The 23,472-nt window shown below is 51.8% G+C and overlaps 1 protein-coding gene across 1 annotated transcript; it reads right to left on the reverse strand.

The window, feature by feature from the left end:
- Positions 1–719: 719 nt before the first annotated feature.
- On the reverse strand, positions 720–20,854 carry LOC126045644 (centrosome-associated protein CEP250-like). Its single transcript, XM_049817043.1, has 18 exons — positions 20,172–20,854; positions 17,634–20,040; positions 16,922–16,978; positions 16,114–16,196; positions 15,374–15,539; positions 14,522–14,628; positions 13,244–13,471; positions 12,583–12,727; positions 12,152–12,298; positions 10,442–10,576; positions 9,962–10,155; positions 7,596–7,795; positions 7,221–7,390; positions 6,225–6,404; positions 2,963–5,482; positions 2,051–2,206; positions 1,507–1,614; positions 720–1,339 (listed from the first exon to the last, which is right to left on the reverse strand). The coding sequence occupies exons 2-18, from the start codon at positions 17,730–17,732 to the stop codon at positions 1,088–1,090; spliced, it is 4,947 nt and encodes a 1,648-aa protein (XP_049673000.1). The 5' UTR covers positions 17,733–20,040; positions 20,172–20,854; the 3' UTR covers positions 720–1,087.
- Between the last annotated feature and the right edge of the window lie 2,618 nt (positions 20,855–23,472).

Consider the following 23,472-nt stretch of genomic DNA (forward strand, 5'->3'; position numbering starts at 1 on the left):
AATCTGCTAAGCATCTAGAGCAGACTAGGTGGGAAACTCGGGCAGCCAGCTCCGGAAGGGGAACGCGAGGTGCTGAATTAGAAGCCGGTAGCGCGCACGGAAAGCAAGACGTCAGAGGGACTTCACAGCAAACGATACGCGTAGGCTAGGGAACACCACCCCTGAAGAGAGGGACAGCTCTGACCTTCTCTCTGAAATAATAAGGGCACCTTTGTGCAGCTGGCCTTGGAAGCCTCCCACGCTTTGGTAGGTAACCCAGAGGTACGCGTGGGAGAAGCGGCCGTCTGCTGCTAAGAGCATCTCCCAGGAAGGGGGAGATCAAGTTCCAGTTCTGCTGTTTCCCAGACCCAGAGGGGTGCCCCAACTAGCCAGCTGAGGACGATGCTTTGAGCAGAGCACCTTCATTTTCCTGCTGAACTGCTGGAGTAGGTCCACAGTGCGGGCAGACACAACCGTCACAGGGGGAAGGGGGTTCTATCCGTTATCTGTAGCAACGGAACTGCAGGCGCTGAGGCTTCCCGGTGAAAACACCCTTAAGGTATAACTTGATGGCTTCAGCGGTGTGCTCGGCTCACTTGCCAGAGCTGAGCACCGTGTACTTTACTCGCATAAATCTTACAAGCATTTTGCCCTGAACGTCTGTGAAGATTCACCTCCTCCGGGAGGCCAGGGCGTACCAGACGCTTAAAAGCACATGGAGGAGGAGCCTGGCGACTGCTGCTACTGCCAGTACCGCTGTCAAGGGATGCGCTAGGGTTCAGGAGCTGGGATGTACACTCTTGCACTGATAAAACAAGCGTCCACGCTGTGCTTAGGTCTCCGACTCGGCCCGATACTGGGATCGTGATCAGCACAGCATAGCAATAGGAGACTAACGGTTGCCCGAAGGCTGTAAGCTCTGGCGCTGCCTCAGACCCCTGGAGCTCAGATAGAGTGCAAGCTCTACTGTTAACGGAGTCAAGGGAAAATGGAAGCCGTCAACAAGATGAGTAAGACTCAAGGGGAACATCCTTAGAATCTTCTCTATATTCAGGCGAGTGCCAGTTCTCTGAATTTCCTCCAATCCCTCTCCCACCACGCCTGACCTCTAGGCAAGCCAGAGCCTAGACCTAGGTGCATGACGTTGTGTGGCCATGGCCAACAGATGTGTCTGACTGACTGGGTATTTCCACTGCCTGGTGTACTCACTTCCCGACAGCCAAACAAAACTCGGGCTGTAGCATCGTGCAAAGCTGTGCCCCTCAGTACAGCCACGGCAGCTTTTGACGAGAGCCTTCCCACTCCTCACCTGGTTCTGCAACTCAGCTAATCGACGACTGCAGCGAGCGTGAGACTCCTCCTGTGAAGAAAATGCAAGGATTTCCTTTTGGTCTCCAGTTTGGCCAGGGCCATGGTCTACGTTCCACTTCTCTTGGGTCTATGCTGGGGGGATGCTGCCACTGGGATTTGCCACTGTTCCTCTGTACGGCCAGACCCTCCTCCCACCAAGGAAGATTCTGTTCTCACCTGTCTAGAAGCAGCCATCTTGTGCTGGTCAGAGAGCGAAAATCCGCACGCATCCGGCAGCGACCGACCACTGTGATATCTCTTCAGTCTCCTCCGTTCGCGTTCCACCTGCAGGCGATAGGTGATAGGAGAAAGGGTGACAGAAACCTGCCACCAAACAAGGAGCAAAAGGAGCTCTGGACATCATGGCAAGGAGATTTCTGCTCTGCTCAGAGGCTGTTAATTGCCCCAGAGAACGCTGCGGGCAAAAAGCACTCAAAGTAGGCTATGGAAGAGAAAGAGCAAGAGGAAACAGGTCCTGACACAAGAGTGTCAAATGTGCGTGTATGGGGACACTGGGGCAAGAAGGCTGGGACCGGAGCGAATGCGCATTTGTGAAGGCAACGGGGTGCCAGAAGAGAGAGCAAATACAAAAGCGTGTGTCCACAGGGGGAAGCGGGAGAGGGAAGGAAACAAGCAGAGGACTCCAAAGTGCTGTCTGTGGAAATGTGGTGTGATCCAGAGGACCGTGAGGCTTTGCAGAGGCAGTGAAAGCCTGTTTTACCTGCTCGAGAGTCCTCCTGAGCTCAGCATTGAGTTGCTTCAGCTCCGCCTTCTCCAGTTCCAGCCTTGCAACTGCTCGCTGCAGACATTCCAGCTGCTGTGACAGGAGTCTCTTCTCCGAGAGCCATGATAGCTGCTCCCCTTCTGCAATAGCCTGCTGGGCATACAGAGAGGAGTTTATGTTGAGCTGGTGCCCCATAAGGGTTAGGAGGGACAGAATCGACAAGTCGGGGAGTGTGACCGGACTCGGGAATGGACAGTGCCAAGTCCCTTCTGCTCCTCCGGGTTGACGGGCCAAAACAACACACTCTCTTCCTAGGGGCCCTCCTCCCGATCGCCGTGGGGAAATCCACACAGATTTGCCTTCCGGCTTTTTGGACCGCAGCACAAGTACATCCTGAATGCGCAATGAAGCCCTTCACCTGATCAGGCAACGGTACGAATGCCGTTATTTTTAATACACTGGAAAAGCTGTACCTCCAAAATCGACATCTCTGAAAGCACCGTCAGCGCAGCTGCTGTGCAACCATCGTTACAAAATTCTGCTAAGGCTAGTCCCTTACTTTGGTCAACTGTGCCCCTACCTTTCCATGCCAAACCCCAACCGCGACACGTTGGCTAAGCTTGCCTACGCAGGAGAGAACCAATTACCCATCCCCAACGTTTGGGCTTGGGGTAACTCTAACAGCAAGCTCCGTAGTTCTTTCAGTAGTTCGGGGGCTGACAGAAAACATGTCAGCAGGGGAATGCCTTGAGCTACGCAGACAGGCAAGCCTGCTGGCTACAACCGCAGTTTCTTTGGCCAAGCAGGTCATGTATTTATGGGACTACATATTCCCGTATCTTTATGGGCATCATCCTTAGAATCCTTTATAGGCATTTTAGTTGACTGATGATCAGTCACACTGCCTACCTGATGATGAAACCGGTCCGTGTCCCTCTCCGAAACCATGCTCTGCAGGATGGCTATTTCTTCCCTCAGAGTCCCATTGGCCATTTCACTCTTGGTAAGGGCAAGAGTCAGAGCTTGTGCCTTCTCTTTCCATTTGACTTCTCTGCTCTCGGTCTGCTTCAAAACAGCAATCGTGCGCTCCAATTCTTCCCCCTTGGCTTTCCGCTCATCCTCCAGTTGTTGCGTTAGCTCCTTCTGTCTTTGCAAGGAACGGTCTCTCTCCTGGAGAACTCGCCTCTTCTCTGCTTCCTCTTCCTCCCATTTCTGGAGTTTCTGGATTTGTTTCTGCAGGGTCTCTCCGCCATCCTTCCATCGCAAAGCTGATGTTAATTGTTTCAAGAGCTCGCTCTGCCTCCTAAGCTCTTGTTCTCTCTCTCTCAGAGTCTTCTCTAAGTACCCGACTCTGTCTCTGTGGTTCTTGATCTCTTCATCCTTCTTTGTCAGAGTCGGCTGAACATGCTGGAGATCTTCCCGAAGAGCTCTTACCTCCTCTTTTAACTCTTTTAGTTCACCTTCAGCCTTGGCCTCTTGCTCCTTCTCACGCAAGGCTTCTTCCAGGAGCTTCTCTCGCTCTCTGCCATGCCTAACCTCTTCATTCTCCTTGGTTAGCCTCAGCTGGAGATTCTGCAAGGTCTTCAGTTCTTCTTCTTGGCGCTGGAGTTTTTGCATGAGAGTTTCATTGTCTTCATCTCTCTTCCTCACCGCTTGCTCAAGCAGATCCACTTGCTGCTGGCATGACGTTAGCGCTACTTTCGTGCTTTCTTCACGAAGCCGGAACATGTTCATTTGCTCGGTCTGCCTGAGGAACTCCGAGTGGTTCTCCTTCAAGATTTGGCTCATTTTGTCTAGATCCTGCTCTAGACTCTTGGCCCGCTTGCCTTCTAACTCCTTCTGCTCTCGAAGCTCCTGGACGTGCTCTTGCAAAGACACTATCTCTTGATCTCTCGCTTCTAGAGAAGATTCAGCGTATTCTAGTTTTTGCTGTATGGCTTCGGTCTGCATCGCTGCCTCCTCCTTTTGCTGTTGAAGCTTAGCGATAGCTTCCTCCAGAACCTCTACCTTTTCCTCTCTTTCTTTCAGAGTCAGCTTTGTTGCTTGGAGATTTGTTTGCTCAGCTTCATGCCTTTCCTCCTTTTCCTTCCACGCCTCACATTGCTTTCTAGGGGATAGAATTTCGTGTTCTTTTTCCTTCAGTGCCACTTGAAGCTGCTGCAGAATTTCCTTCTGCTGTCCAGAGCCTCGCTCTTGTTTTTGGAAGGTCTCAATCAGTTCCTTCTGAGATTCAATCATTAAATCCTTTTCTTTCAGTACTGCTGTAGTGTATTCTAAGTCTCTGTGCAAGACATTCATCTGTTCTTCTGTTTTCTCCGCGTAGCTCCTTGCTTGTTGCTTTTGGATGTCTAGGAGTCTGTCCTTTTCTTTTAAGGCTCCTAAGGTCTGCTCCAGTTGGTCGCGGACAGTCCTTAACTGCATTTCCATGACTTCTTCAGCTTCCCGGATTTGCTTTTGTTGTGACTCAAGCTCTTGATCCTTTTCAGATAAAGACAGGGTCATCTTTTCTAGTGTACCACGAAGCTCTTGCAGGTAGCCCTCTTGCTGTTCCTTGTACTGCTGCAAGAGTCTTAACTGATCCCTTTGAGAATCACACTCGCTCTCTCTGTCCTTAAGAACTGCCCTCAGGTGTCCAAGGCTCGCGTGCAGAGATTTCACCTGTTCTCTCTCCATTTCCAGCGCTTGGATCTGCTGAGTCAGAGACTGCAGCTCCAAATTCTTCTCCTTCAAGTTTCCTTTCATATGATCAAGATCCACCTGCAGATTTCTCACTTGTGATGCACCGTCTCGTTCTAGAGTCATTATTTTCCCCTCCTGGAATCGCATCTCCCGGTCTCTCTCCTCCAGCTCTTTGCTCATCTTGCTGACAGCAGTCCTCTGCAGTTCTCGCTGCTTCTCCAGCTCCCGTATCTGTTCTTGCTGGGATCCGATCTCCCGGTCTCTCTCCTCCAGCTCTTTGCTCATCTTGCTGACAGCAGTCCTCAGCATTTCTTGCTGCTTCTCCAGCTCCTGTAGCTGTTCTTGCTGGGATTCAACCTTCTGGTTCTTCTCTGTTATGTCCTTGATAACCTCACTGACAGTGGTTTCATGCATTTCTTTCTGGTTCTCCAGCATTCTCATCTGTTCCTGGTACAACTTCATTTCTCCCTCCCTCTCTGACAGGATGGCAGTCATATGAGTGAGACTCTCCTGCAAAGCTTGTCTCTGTGCTGCCTCTTTTTGGAGCATCTGGATTTTCTCCCGCTGCGTTTCCACTTCCTCGTTTTTGATTTTTAAGACAGACAATGTAGTTTGAAGTTCTTGTTCAAGGCAGCGATTCCTATCTGTTGCTGCATTTGCTCGGGTTTCGGAGGCTGTGACCGAGTCCTGAAGAAGTTTCATCTCCCGTACCAGTTCTTCTTTAACTGCTCGCAGTCTGTCCCGTTCCTGCTGCAAAACAGTGACAAAGAGGTTCAATAATTCCACCCACGTATGTTTGCTTGTCGTACTAGATTTGAACTCCTGCTTCAGTGGCTGCCCCCTCCCTCCCTGCCTCTCGGGACATTGTAAGACCTTCCCCGCGCCACCCCCCTTTCGGTTGCGTCTTTCCCAGCTTACTCGGCCAGTCCCGTCTTCCTTTTTGCCCTTCTCCGAACCTCTTCTAGCTCTAGTGTGTTCTTTTGGGGAGGAGCTGCCAGAACTGCAGCCAGGATTTAAAGTCCAGACTAACCATGATTTAGGCAGTGGCACGATGATGTTCTCTCTGATAGGGAGGGAGGAAGGGAAGACAGAACAACCCCGTTGTTGGGGTTGGGCGTTGGGGGGGTTTTTTGGACCTCTACCGTGTAGAGTTTTCAGGGTACCATCCTCTAGAACACCACTGTGCCCTCTTGAAGGAGCAGTGGTCAGACCACAGACACAGTTACAGTGTTCATGTTCTCTTCAGGCTGCAACGCGCTTCCTGCCTTTCTTAAACCTACACTGGGGTAGCCTCTCGCATTACAGGCCCTGTCCCTCACGGCACAAAGGTCTCACGGCTGCCAAGGCATCGCTCCTCTTTACAAAGGGGTATCTAAGAGACGCTTCTACCCAGACGGACGGTGTCCAGAGAAGCACTGCCAATAAGGAGCCCAGAAGAGTAAAAAAAAAACAACAAAAAAACCCACACGAATTCTCCTTTCACAGTCTTTACCTCTTGCTTGGCACTTTCCGCTCTCGTCCGTTCCTCCTCTTGTTGAGCTTGCATGGTAGCAACTTTCTGCTTCATATCAAACAGCTTCTTCTCGTGCTCCCTTTCCGTCTCTGCCTTCTCCTTTTCCCACTGCTCCAGCATCTCCTGTAGCTCTGAATGGTGCCCTTCCCGCTTGCTTGCCTGATGAGGGGAGAAAAAGACTTCAGGATGGAGTCCCAGCCAAGCTTCTCAAAAAAATGGGAAGCTTCATCCCTCCCACAAACCCCCACCTCGACAGCGCACAGTAGTGGCTTTGTGCCCTCCACAAATCATGTCCGATCAAGGAACTTAAAAGGAGGGTCAGCTGGTGGAAGAAGAGGAGATGTTACCTTCCCCTCTCTGGCGGCTGCCTGTTTCCTAGCACCTCTCGCCTACGGGATTTCTCTCTAGTCTCAGAGTCTCTATTTTCAAAGCTCAACTCCATTCTCATCAAGGAAAAGATGCAGATGGACTGCAGGGTGAGAAAGAGGCCAGCACCCCGATGCCCTAGTCACAAGACGGGCCACGAACTCACGTACCAGGAACAAGGGGCTGTTCTATCTGTTCTGTATGCTTTAAGCCCAAAGATAACACCTCTGTCAACCATGAAAGGACAGAAAGAAAGGAACAAAGTTCCCGCGACTCCAGTTGGCAGGAAAGTTAGGACTCTGCTTCACGGTAGACAGGAGTCTGCTAAGATCCTACCCCTTTACTGCCATGCCTTGGGTGGGGACCACCCAACCTTCTGCTCAACTCGTCTTAGGCCCACACGGAATCCGTGGCTTGCATTTACTGTCCCGGCATAGTCCCGTAGGTCTTCACGTGCTTTCAAGTGCGAGCCGTTGGCTCTGCTGCCTGGCCTAGCAACGTGTGGCCTATGACAGACGCTTGCTGCCATTTCACACGCTCAGGCTATTATTCTTCTAAAGCCAGCCCACAAAGCTTGCCTCAAGAATTCAGAAGCATATTGTTTCCTACCAGCTCTTGCCGGAGCTTGTTTATTTCCACTTCGTGAGCCGTTTCCCGAAGTTTCAGGGTATCGTTATACTGCTCTTCTGTCCGCAAGAGCTGTTGCGCCATGTTTTCCCGTTCCTGCTTCATGAGAGATCTCTCTGCTTCCAGCTCACATTGAAGGCACTTCACTTCCCCTGCAAACGTGGCAAATGGCAAGATTCAGGGCCTACACAAACAGCGGTTCTGACTTCACTAACCTTAAGCCATTTGAATTTCAGTGTCGGAGGGATCTGTCCCCAGCTCCTGCGCTCCTTAGAAGCACTGCACACAGAGAGCTATTTTTATGCCATCCTCCCTAGGCAGGGGGATCACCAGAAACAAAGCACACGAGGCTCTCACCTTGTATCACCTCCTTGGCCTGCCTGACTGTCTGAAGTTGGATTTCAAGCTGACTCCTGGCGATCTCCAGCTGAGATAAGCGCTGCTGAGCCTCAAGCAGGCTGGATTCCAGGGTCTCCCTCCCGCACCTACAAGACGCCAATACGGAGAGAAAGGAGTTTCTTGCTCCTGACGCCCACAGGGAGCTAGTCCAGTAGGAACTGGTTCAAGATCCCTACCCCTCAGTACGGAAAATGGGTTGCGTGGAAACTGGGATACAGAAGGCATATTTCTGCCATTTAAAAGAGCAAGGCAGGCCCCTCTGAGGGAATGCCCAGGCTTTCCTTATGACCTAGCGTAACACAGAAAGCCCAGCCAAATTTGATCTCCACAGGCAAATCTTAAATTGCTATTGTCTGATCTATGACACACGGGTAGCTGCGCTCACCAAGTCTGTGGCAGCAAGCAAAAGCCCAGCCTCTGCTCACAGCCCTTTGCTCATCGTCACTTCCAGGTTGCTCTGCAGGGGCACAGAGTAAGAGGATCTCCCTGGCTGACTCGTGACTTTTTGATGCTGTTCGTAGTGTACGTACAGGGAGGTGATCTTCCAGACTCCCTATATTTCAAAGGGACTAAAGCAATACATCAGATCCTATAGTAAAATCTCATGCTTGTAAGCAGCATTTCTAAGAAATCTGAACTAGATTTTACCTGAACAAGGACTACCTGAAAGGAGAGACAGGTAGCCTTCAGTTTAAACTCTTGGAAGTTCACGAGAAAAACTGGCTACTTTTCTCTAAGCGTTGCTAACGAAGCAGGCAGTAGCCCAAACGACTTGCCGCTCTTTAAAATGGAAGTTGTAGTACTGCGGAGGCAAATTGTTACATCCACAGCCTTCAACCAACTGCTACGTATGACACACAGGATTCTGCAACCAGGAGCTGAAGTTGCCTCCCTGATCTAACACGGCGTCCGGTGTGCCAGGTTCCTACCATACACAGCACTGCCTCACTAGAACAGGCGTGCAACCAGGATAACATCCTTCAGGGTAAAGGGGCACCCGAGTGGTACAGCAATAAGACCCACAACAGTAGGATTTCACTGCTCTGATGGACGATGGAGGGTCTATCTTCAAGAAGGAGAACGAGCACATATTTCTGACTACGCCAATCTCTGGCAGTCCAGAGTAAATATGCTCCATTTTAAGGATAAATCAAAGTCAGTCTCTAAACCAGAACAGAGAAGATAAAGAGTCCAAAACTGTGACGACAACAACAGGCTCTTAAGAACAACATCTGGCAAGAATAGTTGCTGCAGCCCAATAATTGACAGAACATAATTCAGCTGGATCAAATAAGAGGAGCTGGAGCTCAGAAGCAGCAGCAGCTCTCAAGAAACAGACCGAGTCAAAATGGTGTTTATCAGCCTTGCTAACAACATACTCTGGAGTGGTAAGGCGTAAAAGTCAAGAAGCATGACAAACAACCTCTCATTTGTACAGCTCTGCAAGGTCAGGAGTCTTCTAAAAAAGACCTGAGAGGAGGACAAACCTCTCGATACGTTGGGCAGTTTGGGGTGGTTGGTTTTTTTTAAAAGCAGAACTTGTCACACGTGATCTTAGAAACCTGATCCAGCAGAAGGACAAAATCTTGTTCCTTCCCTGCATAAACTCCTCCATGATGTCTGTCTCAAAACAGCACGTGGTAAGGAGTACCGGACCCACACACCAATGATGGGCAACAATTCCCGCAGACTGGCGAGCATTCAAAAGAGGCTTCCCTGCTGCTGGTGTAACCAACTCTAGGTCCTGCACCACAGGTAACAAGAGTTAGACTAGAAAGAGTAGGCCCTCAAGATTTTCAGCACGAGCCTCTAGCTTCACCCTAAACGGCAGTGTCCTACTCGCCATGTCCGTACGTAATAGCCTTGAATTCTGAAGATCCCCTGTCAAACTACTGGATAAGGAAAGATCCAAGTTCAAACGTGCAGAACGAGAAACCAAAACCAGAAAGAAGCTTTGGGTTTCAGTAAACATCTGCATGGTTTAATTATTACTCAATGCAGAGCCAAGGTACCAGATACCGAGGAATTACGCTGGCTTGCTTTGGACTTCACACAGGAACGTGCAAGGGGGCATAAACATGAGCCCCAGGCTCAGGAGAGCTTTGTTAGCTTTAGCTGTCAGAAAAATAACATTCAAACCATGCTGTACTGGTTTGGGTTTTTGGTTGGGTTTTTTTGCTCGAGATTCTTTCATTTTCTGTCCATGGAAGGTGAAAACAGCTCAAAAGCATACAGGATGCAATGAAGCCTCGCGTAATGATTATCACCTCTATAATTACAGCCATTAAATAATCTCCTGCCTAGGGTCTCCCCCCTGCCTTTACCTGGCCTCTGCCAGCTGCTCTGCAAGGCCTCGTCTGTCCCGCTCCGTGGCTGCCAGTCGCGCCTCTAGGGCAGCCTTCTCGTGCGCCAGCAATTCCTTCTCTTTGGATACGTTGGCCAGTGCCTGCACTTGGCGAGAGGACTCCTGCCGCAACTGCTCCAGACCACTGCTAGCTGACTCTTGCTGGCGGTGAACCTGAAAGCGGGACAAAATACAGTTAGAGTCCTTTCTCTGGAGTTCTGTGCAGAGCCAGCCAGTGCCACTTCTGAATCAGCTAGAGGAGAGAGAGCTCCGGTACTCTGGCCTGAAAGTTTAAGAGCATCTGCTTCATACCGCCCTAACAGCCTGGGCTGCCAAAAGGCACTAGGGCTGTTAACCTGAAAGCCATGTGTAATAAGGCCCTACTGGGTTGCCTGGGACCAGGCGGCCCCTTCAGGACAAACGTACACACCCCAGACTACATCTTTTCACGCAAAAATACCACATCTTCCACAACTGCCACCTTGCAAACTAAAGTTCTATCAGAATCTATTCCAGTGCTGGAAATTTCCAGGAACCGTTGAGCAAGAGCAACTTTGCTCGCCGAACAAAGTGGAAATACACATGGTTTCTCCTTCTAGAAGAAGAAAAACCAACATCAAAGCGTCACCTTGTCGCAAAACACCACCACACACCTACTTCAGTGTGTACAGCAGTTGGATGCAAAGAGGTGATCCTTGGCAGGGAAACAGCCCTCGTGGTGAGCAGTGTCATTCAGTGATTTACGGAAGTCCGGCTGGTGTGGCCAAAGAGACGGTAGACTCTACTTGGACAGTAGTTCATGTCAACAATACTGTTTACTTGTCTTACACAAACAAGTTGTCCAATAGACCTTGCTGGCATTCAAGCCTGAAGACTAACTGTCGTTTTTTGGCTTTCTTCTGCAGTGATGCCAATACACCTCTGACGGGTGTTTGCCAAACAGACCACGTACTCCAAAACTAAGACTGTCTAACAGAGAACAGACCATCAGACACAAACAATTCTCCTCTCAAAGTTACCCCCTAAGACCTAAGATTGTACATTATGAAACCGACACTGAAAGGATGGCAAACTCCCTAGTCTCCTCCAGCGATACAATTCTCCCAAGCTCTTTTTCCACTCTACCAAAACCAGTTAGTCCAGAGTAAACAGTCTTCTGTGATCACCTCTTTCTCAGCTTCTCCCTCAAAGCCTAAAGAGGATCTAGCAATTCAAAGCGGCACGTATGTCCTAAAATACAGTTTCAACAATTTCAGGATGTCATTCCCGTTGTTAGCAGTACAGGACAGCAGACGCTGACTTGCCCCTTTGTCCCGCCCTCCAGGACCCAACAAGCGGAGCTTGGAAAGTTGCAGACCTCACAACAAAAAGCGTAAATAGAAACATGCAGCCCCGGGGGTTTTTGGCCTCAGAAAATGGGTGAAGAGCTACCCTGTTTGCTTCTTTCGACGCATGTGAGAGTAGCAGCCTCACGCAGATTCGTGGGCAAGGCAAATCACCTCTCTGCAGCTTATCAAAAGCCAAAAAAGAGGCCAACACAGCCAGGTGGATTAAAGGAATCTCTAGAAGCAGAGAATTGCACAACAGCTCTGCAAGCCACCAACACATTTCCAGAAGGAAGTAAACAAGGCCGTCAGACCCCCAGCGCTACCAAGTGTCTCCTTGACAAAAAACACTGCAGAATCCAACAGATACAGCTTCACTGAGCCAAGCAGCCAAAAGCCCACCCAGAAAGCACCAGGTTTTTGGTCTCACCTCATTGAGTTTCTCTTGGGTTTCTGCCTTCTCCTCTGCCAGCATCCTCAGCTCTGCCTGCAGCCCCTCCTGTTGCTCCTCTGCTTTCTTCAGCAGCTGCTCCAGGTGGGCTTTCTCTGCGCTCAGCGCCTCATTTGCTCTTTCACACAAGTTCAGCTTCTCCTGGTCAGAGATCTTTGCTCTCTCCATCTCGTCCACTTTGCCTGACAGAACGTCATGCTCTTACTCCAGCTACAATCACAGAAGCACAGAGGAAATAAAATAACAGTAAGGTTTACTCTGTAGGAGCTTCGGCTTGGACAAGGAAAAGAGCAACGTTTCCACATTCAGACAGTCATACTGTCCGAAGGCAAGAAGGCTGAGAAGCAGCAGCTGGAGACAAACACCTGGCAAGATCTTTGACAACTCTGCTCACCTGCAAGACGAGTTTGTTCAGCTGCACTTTATCCAACGCAAGAGCTTCATTGATACTGCTCATGTTCGCTGCTGCAACCTGTAGATCGGCTATCTCAGCAGTCAGCTTATTCTGAGCCCCTGTCAACTCTGCTACTGACTGCTCTGCCTGCAGAGACAAAAGAACAACATGACAACAAAGACAGGAAAATCCCTGACCTCAAGCAGCAACTCCAGGTCCCCTGTTGTGTCTCTGACACGCTCCCAGTTCCGCATTCCCAACAAGCACGTGGGCACTAACTACACCGGAGAGCCTCTGTGGTCCGATCACCATTTTCCAAGAAGGACAACAACATTGTCCCTGGCTTCTACTGCCAGAAACACCATCTGTGGTGGTCTTGCTATCACAACTGCCTCTCCCACAAGTGCTGCCTCGGAATAAGGTGACCATACCTTTTCCAGTGCCACGGTAAGCTCGTGTTTCTCTTGCTTCAGAAGATCCCTCTGAAGGTGCGATTCCTCCAGCATCTCTCTTGCGACTACCAACTCGCTCTGTAATAATGAGTGTTCTCCTTCAAGTGCAGCTAAGTCCTTCAGTCTATGAGAAGGGGAAAGACAAACAAGTTTTTAACGCAAACTCATAATCACAGGATGATTCAGGTTTGTATGTGTGATGTTGCAAAATGGCACTCCTTGCCCCAAAGGCCTTCTGCACTCAGTCTAGCGTGGAAACGGCAGTACGGAGGGGCTACGTTGCATATGATGGTCCTGTGCAAATTCCTCCCAACTCCTTTAGCACAGCCCTGGGTAGCAAAAGGGCTGTGCAAGAGACACAGCTCTCTTTACGCTCGTCTCCATTTCTCACCAAGAATCAGTTAACAGCAAAAACATTGTAATATGCCATCTCTTTTCTAGTCCTGCCTTCCTCACAAGAGCTTCTGTCTGTCAGACAGCTTTTTCTATCCGTTCTGTTGAAGGCAATAGTTTGACTAGGGACAGGAACAAGGCTGTGCAGAATGGGTGCGTTTTAAACGTGAACACAGCCCATCCTATGAATCCAACAAGCACCCACAGAAGATAACGCTGCTAACAGCAAAGTTGAAAACACACTCACCTGTCCTGAAGCTCCTTCTTCTCCGGGTCCCCTTCGACTTGTAAGCGCATCACTTCCCAAGTCTTCTGGCTTATTTCCTCTCCCGCTTGCTGCTGTGCCTGATCCTCGAGGACAGGTCTACCCGGCGTAACGGGTGCCCAGGGCCGTACGCCACAGTTTAGGCGGGAGCAGTTTACAAGTATAGATCCAGAAAGCCTCATTTGCTCTGCCTTCAGCTCTGACAAATCTCTGAAGAAGAATCAAGAAAGAGGTAATGTTCACGCCACCATCTTTATCAGCTGGCTCGCTTCCGAAGCACGGCATTGCGCAACAGCAAAAGCCGGCAGGAAAGACGACATCTTCGCTGGGGACGAATCGTTCACCTGACACTTTGGGATCAGGACACATCTTGATCCTTGGGCAATGGGTCTATTTGATGGTTGAGGAACGCATCTATTTTCTCCCCAGAGAGAAGAGGAAATGTACGGAACAGCCAGAAGGCTTCGAGAATTAACTAGCGGGTCAGGCATACTCTACGCATTAAGGAAAGCTTATCACCAAAGGTGGTAAACGGCTGACGGTAACCCAGAGTTTGAAATTGCATGCTGACACCAGAAGAATTTACTCTTAGGCTACGCTATTTGTCTCTGCACAGAAGGCACCTGTGAGAAAGGAACCTCAGAGGGCCCAAGAACAAGAAAACAATCGTAAAAGGGAGGGATCAAACTAAGCAAAATCAATTGGAGAAATGTAATAGCAGGGTAGAGAAGCTATTCTTTCTCTCAACAGTGTTGGTACAGGAATAAGCGGATGCAAACTGACCAGGACAAACGTAGGCTGGAAATGAGAAGGAAAAAATAACTACATACATATTCATGAATGATCTTTCCATCGGGAGCAGTGGGAAAGGAAAGACAGTGAGATTTAAGGCAAATTTTAACCACTCTGTAACAGGGGGCCGCTCCACATGCTGCATGCATAGCTTTGGTGAGTCTCTCCCAACTCGCCCACATATGCCTGTGTCTGTGTTAATATGCCCAAACATCACCATAGCCAAGTTCACCTGTTCAGGGCCTCTGCATTGCTTATAGCCTGAGCCCCTCAGCGTTATCTGAAAACCAGCATCAAACAAAATGATTCGGAGTATAGCCTAAGGCATGCTTAATGCCATCGCTTCAGACTACCAAAGGAGAAATTGTATCTTTAGCCGCAGCTAGCGTAACATCAAGGCTCAAAAAGCAGCTGTGAAGGGAAGCTATGTTTTTTCTGCAACGAGATCTAGCCTTCACTTCTACTCACCGGTCAGTGGCAGTCTTCATTTCCAGGAAATGACAGCGGAAGGTGACCACCTGACGCCACAGGCTGAGTAGACGGCTGCGTTCACCCCTTAGGTAGCTGTCATAAAGCTAAACAGGCAAAGGCAAAAAGAAATGCCAATTCAGCCTTCGCTGTCGCTGTACAAGCCTTTCAGAGAGGAGAGGGTACAACCGTCATCACCGAGTCTCCTTTAAGAACTATTCCAACGGGGGGGGTGGGGGTGGGGAGCATCAAGGACTGAAGAGCCACCACAGAGGCATCCTCAGTAGACCTGCCACCTGACTGCAAAGAAGGGAACAGCCACACTTCCCCTGCAGGAGCGGGTATCAACACAGCAAACCGATCGCGATTCATCATCTCGCCTTGCAGAGGTGTCTAACAGGCTCGGTGGAGGAAGACAAAAACAAGCCCCTCCGAGACCAGTGTCAGATTTGCTTACAACAGCCTATTAGTAAGGGAGGCCTGTCTTGTTCTTCTGTTGGCTACCCTGAATCCAAAAACACACAGACCTCTCTTCGGTCTCCACTGCTGCAGACAGAGATTTAGGAACTATTAAAAAACAGACGAGCGTTCATGTGTCACTGCCCTCCAGTGACCAGCAAGAGCAAGCATTTGCCTTTGAGAACGACCAGTACGGTCACAGCACGCGGGCATCTTCCATCACCACAATTTGCTGACACTCCTCCATCTCACACCCCTGTCTTCTGCTCATAAACACCAATACATCCTCAACGGTGCCACGACTTTCACACGGCAAGTTCTCTAGGCCAGAAATAAAACCCATTCTCATTCCACCCCAGCATCGCGTCCGACGTTCCCGTCGCCCAGCCTTACCTCACGTTCACTGCGCCACTCGCTCTCCTTCACTTCCAGCTCCTCCCGGGCCCTCATCCAATCCACCGTCAGTCTTCCAACATCTTCTTTAAGGGCTGAATTAACCGCATTCGCTTCATCGAGCTGTTCCTGCAGGAGAGTGTTCACTTCTGCCAGATTCTCACACCTTGGAAAGGGAGAAACAGCAACGAGGTCACTGAACGACTGCTATCCACAAGCAGCGTCTCCGTGATTTCCCAACTCCCTCAACACTGACTTTGTTGTCAAACTGAGAGGCCCTAAAAGTGCTTTCTAGGATTAACTAAGATCTCTCTGTGATGGCATGCTCATTTGCTTCTCCTTGCTTTAAGCCTTCTACTTCCACCTCCAATTTCGGTTTCCCCTTCTACTTTGACGATGCCCACAGTTCACGTCTTGCCTCCCCTTCGTGCTGTCTGATCACCGGATGCATCGCCTTTCTCTAGCACTCTCCTGACCCGCTCACCTACTGAACCACAGAATAATTTAGCCTGGAAAGGGACCTTTGGAAGTCACCCGGAATAACCCCCCCGCTCAAAACAGAGCCATTCAGCACACAACACTATTACTGCACCACAGAAAACAAGACTGTGGACCTTTCTGCTTTCAAAGCAGCTTGCCCAACTGCTCCCCTTGGGGAGACCAGGGAGCACTGACAGGTTTTCCCTCACTTCCACGAGCATCCAGGATACCAGGTATGAGGGAACGCTTCTTCCTTGTACCTCTGCTGCTCCTCTTCCACCCGAAGCAGTGCTTTCTCCAGGCTCTGGTCTTCTGTGGCTTCCCACCTGCCTGGAAGGGGTCCCTTCAGAAGAAAGGAAAAGTTTAGTCAAATTCTCGCCTTCCCTTCACTGCTGTTAGCATCCACCGCTTTCCGCTCCATTCGCTTGGGTAGCTCAGGAGCTCGTGGCTTCTTCCAGGCGTAACAGTGTCGTGACTATGGAGAGCAAGGGAGGGGAAGGGTGGTGCTCAATGCGAGCAGCTCTCCTCAGTCCCGCACTGTGGCACTCTCGCAGCTAGGTCTCCTTAGCTCACAACCGTGAGTGCTCTCTTCGACTTGAAGCCTGGGAACGCTCTCCTACTCTCCCACCCTTTGTTCTTCCTAGGTTTGCTTTAGCCGTGAAGCAGAAAGAAAAGCCCATAGCCGTATGCTGAACGCCAGCATTCTTGCCTTCCAAAATGCCACGTTTCAACCCGCTCTTTTTCAGAGACGGCCATAGAACCTAACAGGCAGTGTAGCCCTCTCCTGAGCCCTAGGACAAAATGTTACGCCAGCAATAAAGCACTCTTTCTCAAAACTAAACCCCCCCTCCACAGGGTTTCCTGCACCCGCATTTCTGGGACCACTGACTCCTCCAAGAACGGCAACTGGACAAAACACTCGCAGGCAAGCTTACAGCGCTTCTTTAAACCCTCAGGCAGCAAAATCTTGCTTCCCTCTGCCCTCTGCCATTGCTTTGGGGAGCTTGCTTTGGCCCGCGTTAACAAACGCTACCTACACGGTCTTTACTTGGCAACCTGCACACTCACCCCTCCTGCTGCCAGCTGCTGCTCCAACTCTCGACACCGAGTCCGGTACTGCAGTACCTGGACGGAGACATAGAATGAAGATGAGCGAATGAATGCAGCTTGTGACAGGCTCGGCTCCTCCTGCATTAGCTTTTCTCCAAGTCTTTACAGCCCAAGCACAGTGCGTTTCACAGCGCTGCCGATGCCGCCCACAAGAAGTCGTTACCATACAGGGAAGCTTCGCTTTATCTCCTGAGACGGGGCTTCTTTTCCACGTACTGCTACCTGCTCACCCTAAGAGCTGCCTGCCTCGGCCCGGGGCCGCCCCAAACCACCCCCGCCGGCTCGGCTCCTGCCTCTGGGACAGCCCCCTGCTAACGTGGCCCAACAAAGGCGCCTGCGAGCCGGGGGGCTGCTTTATTTCAGGACGGACAAGCCCTCACGAGAGGCTCGGCAGGGTGACAGCGGCAGGGCCAGGCGCCCAGCGGGACGGGCCGGGCCGGGCGGAGGAGGGCGGCTCCCGGGGCCTCCCCCGAGCTGCGGGCTCGGCGCCGTCCCGCCCGCGGCAGCGCCGGGGAACGCCCCGGGGAGGGCCCCGCTGGGGCCGCGCCTTCGCCCCCCGACATCGCCGAGGCCCCTCTCAGCGCTGCGCGGGCGGCCCGGGCACCCCGGCCCCGCCACCGCGGCCCGGCCCCGGGCAGCTCCCCGCCGGGCCGGCGCCCCCGCTCCTCACCTTCGCCTGCAGCTTCCGCACCAGCACCGCTTGCCGGTGCTGCGCCTCCTCCGAGCTCTGCAGCCGGCGCCGCAGGGAGGCCTGGCTCCGCGCCGCCATGCCCCCGCTCTCCAGCCGGGCTCCGCCGCCTGACGGGCCCCGCGGCGGGGGCTGCTCCGCGGCCTGCCCCGGCGGACCGCGCTCAGGCGCCTGCCGCGGCGGGCGCAGCGGCTCACCCTGCCGGCCGGGCGCGACCGGGAGAGCCGGGCTCGCTCTGTGGCGGCGCTTCGCTTCTCGCTTCTCGCTCTTCGCTCCTCGCTTCTCGCTCCTCGCTGAGGGTGCGGCGGCGGGCTGCGGTGCTGCCGCGGGGGAGAGGCCGCCCCGGCAGCCGCTCGCTCCAGCGCGTTCCGCTCAGAGACCGTTAAGGGCCCCGCAGAACGCTGGGGGCAAAAAGCGCCCCCGGTGCAGTCTGGGAGAGAAGGAGCGCGAGGAAAGCCCAGAGGGTCGGATGGCGGGGTCTGGGGCCACTGGGGCAAGAAGGGCGGGACCGCAGGGACCCTGGAAAAGGTCCATCGCCCAGGGAAGCCAGCTGAAGAGCTGGCACTTGCTACGAAAAGCTCCAACTTCAGCCCCTGGAGCCGGAGTTCCCATCTAGTACGAAAGCCAAGCACACATAGGTGCAATGACTGACGCTTTCGCTCCCTGTTGTGCAGCAGGAACGGGACGGACTGCAAGCAGGGGGAGAAAAACCGGCACGGCAGAGAAAAGTTCAAAGTTACAGGACAACGAACGCTGTGAATTAAGCTTTATTTCGTGAGCACGTGAAGAAATGCAACAAACACACACGACAAACAGGGCTCGGTCCCCTTTGCCCGGGCTACTCTCTGACGTGAATTCACTCAAGCCGTCATGTTTCCTAACTTACAACCCGTAACACTAAAAGTCCTGGGCTTATGGCGGGGGGGCAGGGGGAAAAAGAAAAAAAACCCAAAAGCAAAACCAAAAAAAAGACGTTGTTTCTCCCTAGTGAGAGTGCTCATCCTTCCTCCTCCGTCACCGCGCGGGCGTCCCCCGTATCACACTGTGAAGCACAAAAGCCCCAGCAGTCCAGCTGCTGTTGAATCTCCTTCAAAGGCTTTTTGGCTCAGCTGCTGTTTTATACCTTCCAGCTTGGAAGTCTGGTCTATACCATTTCCAAAAGTCAGCAGATTCTGACAATACTGCCAGGCAAAGATGGGGGCTGCAGGAGACAGCCAGCTGCAGGTGCTAATGGCTGCATCATGGCCCTTTAGCTCTTCCTGGCCACCTGTGCTGCCTACCTGGTGCTCCCCCTTCAACCCAAAGGCGCTGCTCCCAGCATACATCGGGCCTTAGCGTGAGCTGGGCTAGCCCAAATCTGAGCAGGAGCTGAGCGAACAGTCACACTCCACCCCTTGGTGCAGTCAAACATCTAGCGAACCCGCTGCTTCGGCGAGTGGAGGTACCGTTACTCCTCTTGCCTCGCCTCCAGGGATCTGAGGCAGCGCCAGAGCTTACAGCCTTCGGGCAACCGTTAGTCTCCTATTGCTATGCTGTGCTGATCACGATCCCAGTATCGGGCCGAGTCCGAGACCTAAAACAAGCGTCCACGCTGTGCTTATCAGTGCAAGAGTGTACATCCCAGCTCCTGAACCCTAGCGCATCCCTTGACAGCGGTACTGGCAGTAGCAGCAGTCGCCAGGCTCCTCTTCCACGTGCCTTTAAGGGTCTGGTACGCCCTGGTCTCCCGGAGGAGGTGAATCTTCGCAGGCGTTCAGGGCAAAATGCCTGTAAGATTTATGCGAGTAAAGTACACGGTGCTCAGCTCTGGCAAGTGAGCCGAGCATACCGCTGAAGCCATCAAGTTATACCTTAAGGGTGTTTTCACCGGGAAGCCTCAGCGCCTGCAGTTCCGTTGCTACAGATAACGGATTGAACCCCCTTCCCCCTGTGACGGTTGTGTCTGCCCGCACTGTGGACCTACTCCAGCAGTTCAGCAGGAAAATGAAGGTGCTCTGCTCCAAGCATCGTCCTCAAATGGCTAGCTGGATTAAAACGCTTCAGGTAGTACCAGAAGAACCCCAATCCCTTTCAGATGTTCACATGGAGAAGGAGGGCATCTGGGAGTGCCTCTTCCCCTCCACCCACTGGAAAGGGGCTTGGATGGCTTTCAGGCATTTGCACTGTCGCGTCTAAGCGAGGATGGAGTCTTAAGCTATGCAAAACGGCAAAAACCAATGGAGGGTGATGATATAGATTGACACGTCTCTTACCTGTGTTTCTCTCTCAGCTTCACCACCATGGGCAAAAGTTCATATAGCGCAAACACACCAGGCAGGCCCTGGTCTCCCAGTAGCCCCTTGGCTATCTTCTCATGTCGTGTAACTGAAAACGGGTTAGTCCTTACCACCTAGCAGGAAACAAACACAGCAAACGTCGTTTCGTTAGCGAGGCACAGGAAAGGCTACTAAAACACAAGTTCAGTGAGCCGTATCAGTGTAGCCCTGCCCACTCACTTGTGGGGGGCCTGACAGTACTTACAAAGGGTCATAAGAAAAGCACCATCAGGATCGAGTCTATTTTTCCTACAGGCTATCAGTTAAAGCCCCAGCTAGCCCAAAGAATGAGTGACGCATCAGTGCCCAGGCCGGACTGTTTCGGTCTCTGCTGGCAAGTAACGGCACAAGCTGCTCCTCTCGACCTCAACCCCAAGTCCACGTCATCTTCCACCAAAATGTAGTCCACCCAAGCATGCTTCAGGAGACAGCACCGGTAGGAGAAAGCCATACGGATATGCAAGCGTGCGAAAAACGGAAGTGATACATAAAGGCAGGAGAGTGCCAGGGCTGCAGAAGGACACAGATTGCCCATCTTGATATAAACGAAGATCACCCTGCAGCATTCTCCTGCACCCTGCCGTTCTTCTAACCCTTGCCCATACCAGTCCTATTCTTAGAGCAAATCAACTGGGTTTCTGTAAAAAATGACATTACGTTCCCCTATTGACATTATCCCTAAAATGACATGATTATCCCCAATAAGCTATCTGACCAGGAAGGCCAAGGCGTGGCTGGAACTGAACCTGGCAAGGGACGCAAAGAATAACAAGAAGGGCTTCTACAGGTGTGTCGGCCCAAAAAGGAAGGTCAAAGAACGCGTACACTTCCCTCCCCCCCGATGAGCAAGACTGGCAAACTGGTTACAAGGGACAAGGAGAAGGCCGAGGTACTCAACAACTTTTTTGCCTCAGTCTTCACGGGCAGCCTCTCTTCCCACACCTCTCCAGTGGGTGGACCGCAAGACGGAGACTAGGGCAGCAAAGGCCCTCCCACTGTAAGAGAAGATCAGGTTCGTGACCACCTGAGGAACCTGAACATACCTACGTCCATGGGACCTGACGAGATGCAGATCCCAGAGTCCTGAGGGAACTGGCTGATGGAGTTGCCAAGCCGCTCTCCACGCTCTTTGGAAAGTCACGGCAGTCGGGTGAAGTCCCTGGTGACTGGAAAAAGGGAAGCATGACACCCATTTTTAAAAAAGGTAGAAAGGAGGACCCTGAGAACTACCAACTGGTCAGCCTCACCTCCCTCTGGGCCTGGGAAGGTCATGGAACAGATCCTCCTAGAAGCTATGCTAAGGCACGTGTTGGACGGGGAGGTGAGTCGAGGCAGCCAGCACGGCTTCACCAAGGGCAAGTCCTGCCTGGCCAACCTAGCGGCCTTCTATGATGGAACGACTACACTAGCGGACCAGGGAAGAGCTACAAACGTCGTCTGTCTGGACTTCTGTAAGGCCTTTGACACGGTCCCCCGCAACGTCCTTCTCTCTAAATTGGGAGATACACGGATTTGATGGGTGAACTGTTGGATGGACGAGGAATTGGCTGGATGGTCTCATCCAGAGGGTAGTGGTCAACGGCTCAATGTCCAGATGGAGATCGGTGACAAGCGGTGTCCCTCAGGGGTCCGTACTGGGACCAATCCTGCTTAATATCTTCATCAACGACATCGACAGGGGGATCGAGTGCACCCTCAGCAAGTTTGCAGATGACGCCAAGCTGAGCGGTGCAGCTGACACGCCTGAGGGATGGGATGCCATCCAGAGGGACCTGGACACACTCGAGAAGTGGGCCCATGTGAACCTCATGAGGTTCAACAAGGCCAAGTGCCAGGTCCTGCACCTGGGGCGGGGCAACCCCCGCTATCAATACAGGCTGCAGGATGAAGGGATTGAGACCAGCCCTGCGGAGAAGGGCTTGGGGGTGCTGGCGGATGAAAAGCCAGCAATGTGCACTCACAGCCCAGAAAGCCAACCGTACGCCCAGGCTGTATCAAACGAAGCACGGCCAGCAGGTCGAGGGAGGTGATTCTGCCCCTCTACTCCGCTCTGGTGAGAGCCCACCTGCAGCACTGCGTCCAGCTCCGGGGTCCTCACTACAAGACAGACGTGGACCTGCGGGAGTGGGTCCAGAGGAGGGCCACAAAAACGATCAGAGGGATGGAACACCTCTGCTGTGAGGAAAGGCCGAGAGAGTTGGGGTTGTTCAGCCTCGAGAAGAGAAGGCTCTGGGGAGACCTTGTCACGGCCTTCCAGTACTTAAAGGGGGCTTATAAGAAAGATGGGGACAAACGTTTTAGCAGGGCCTGTTGTGACAGGACACGGTGTAATGGTTTTAAGCTAAAAGAGGGTAGATTCAGACCAGATACAAGGAAGAAACTTTTTACGATGATGGTGGTGGTGAAACCCTGGAACAGGTTGCCCGGAGAGGTGGTAGATGCCCCGTCCCCGGAAACATTCAAGGTTACGTTGGACGGGGCTCTGAGCAACCTGATCTAGTTGAAGATGTTCCCCTCCCCCCGCTCACTGCGGGGAAGGGGGCGGGCCGGGTGGACTACACGACCTTTAAAGGTCTCTTCCAACCCAAACTATTTTAAAGGTAATCATAGAATCGTAGAAAAGTCCAATGGCTTACGAACCCTCGGAAAAACTCCTACTGAGTATTCTGAGATTAGCAGGCTTGGTGCATGAATTCCCAGGAGAAATTCTCTAGCCTGCTGTACTAATGAGATTAAGCGAGATCATCACCCCATCCGACTTCAACAGGCAGAAGTCGCTCCAACACGTCACCACGTCCTCCACAACTACATTATCTGCACAGAGCAACTAATAATCCCCCAACACATTATCTCCAACACGGATATGTTAAAATCGTTTAAGGCAAAGATTCTCAACCTTTTCCATCTGGTGACCTCCTCTACCACAGAAGAGTGACCTGGCATGGCTCTCCTTTCAGCTTTCAGGAAATCGTCTCAGCTCCCAGCCTAGATCAACAGCTCCTCCCAAAGGAGATTTATGGGCACAGCAAGTAACAGAAATTACTTAGCTCTCTAGTTAAAACGGCTTGGGGGCGGGGCGGGGGGGGAAGGATACGGCAACACTGACTCTCAACAGCGTGCACTGCTAAACCGAGCAGAGCAGGAGAGAAGAGAGAAATACTCCGATCCTTTCAAGGAAAAGACACACAGATTCAGACAGAGCAGCACTTAAAACTCGTACCAAGAAGGGGAAGAGCAACAGCTTTGCCAGTGTGCTTTCTAGGCCATATAAAATGACTCCCTAGCTAGCCAAAGAGCTAAGATATGGACAAGCAACCATTTAAAGCGCAACAGAGAAACAAAAATGCAGGAATTAACCACTAAAAGGAAAAACACAGTGGCATGCCCCTATGTGTTAAGTGAGCTCTAAAGCAGCACGCCAGATAACAATGCTGGTTATATTTAGACTCTTTCCCACTTCTCAAGGGAACAGAAGGAGCAACCAAAGCTATCCAGAAGCGCACTCG

This window comes from Accipiter gentilis, chromosome 14, assembly GCF_929443795.1.
Source record: "Accipiter gentilis chromosome 14, bAccGen1.1, whole genome shotgun sequence".
Lineage (NCBI taxonomy): Eukaryota > Metazoa > Chordata > Aves > Accipitriformes > Accipitridae > Astur > Astur gentilis.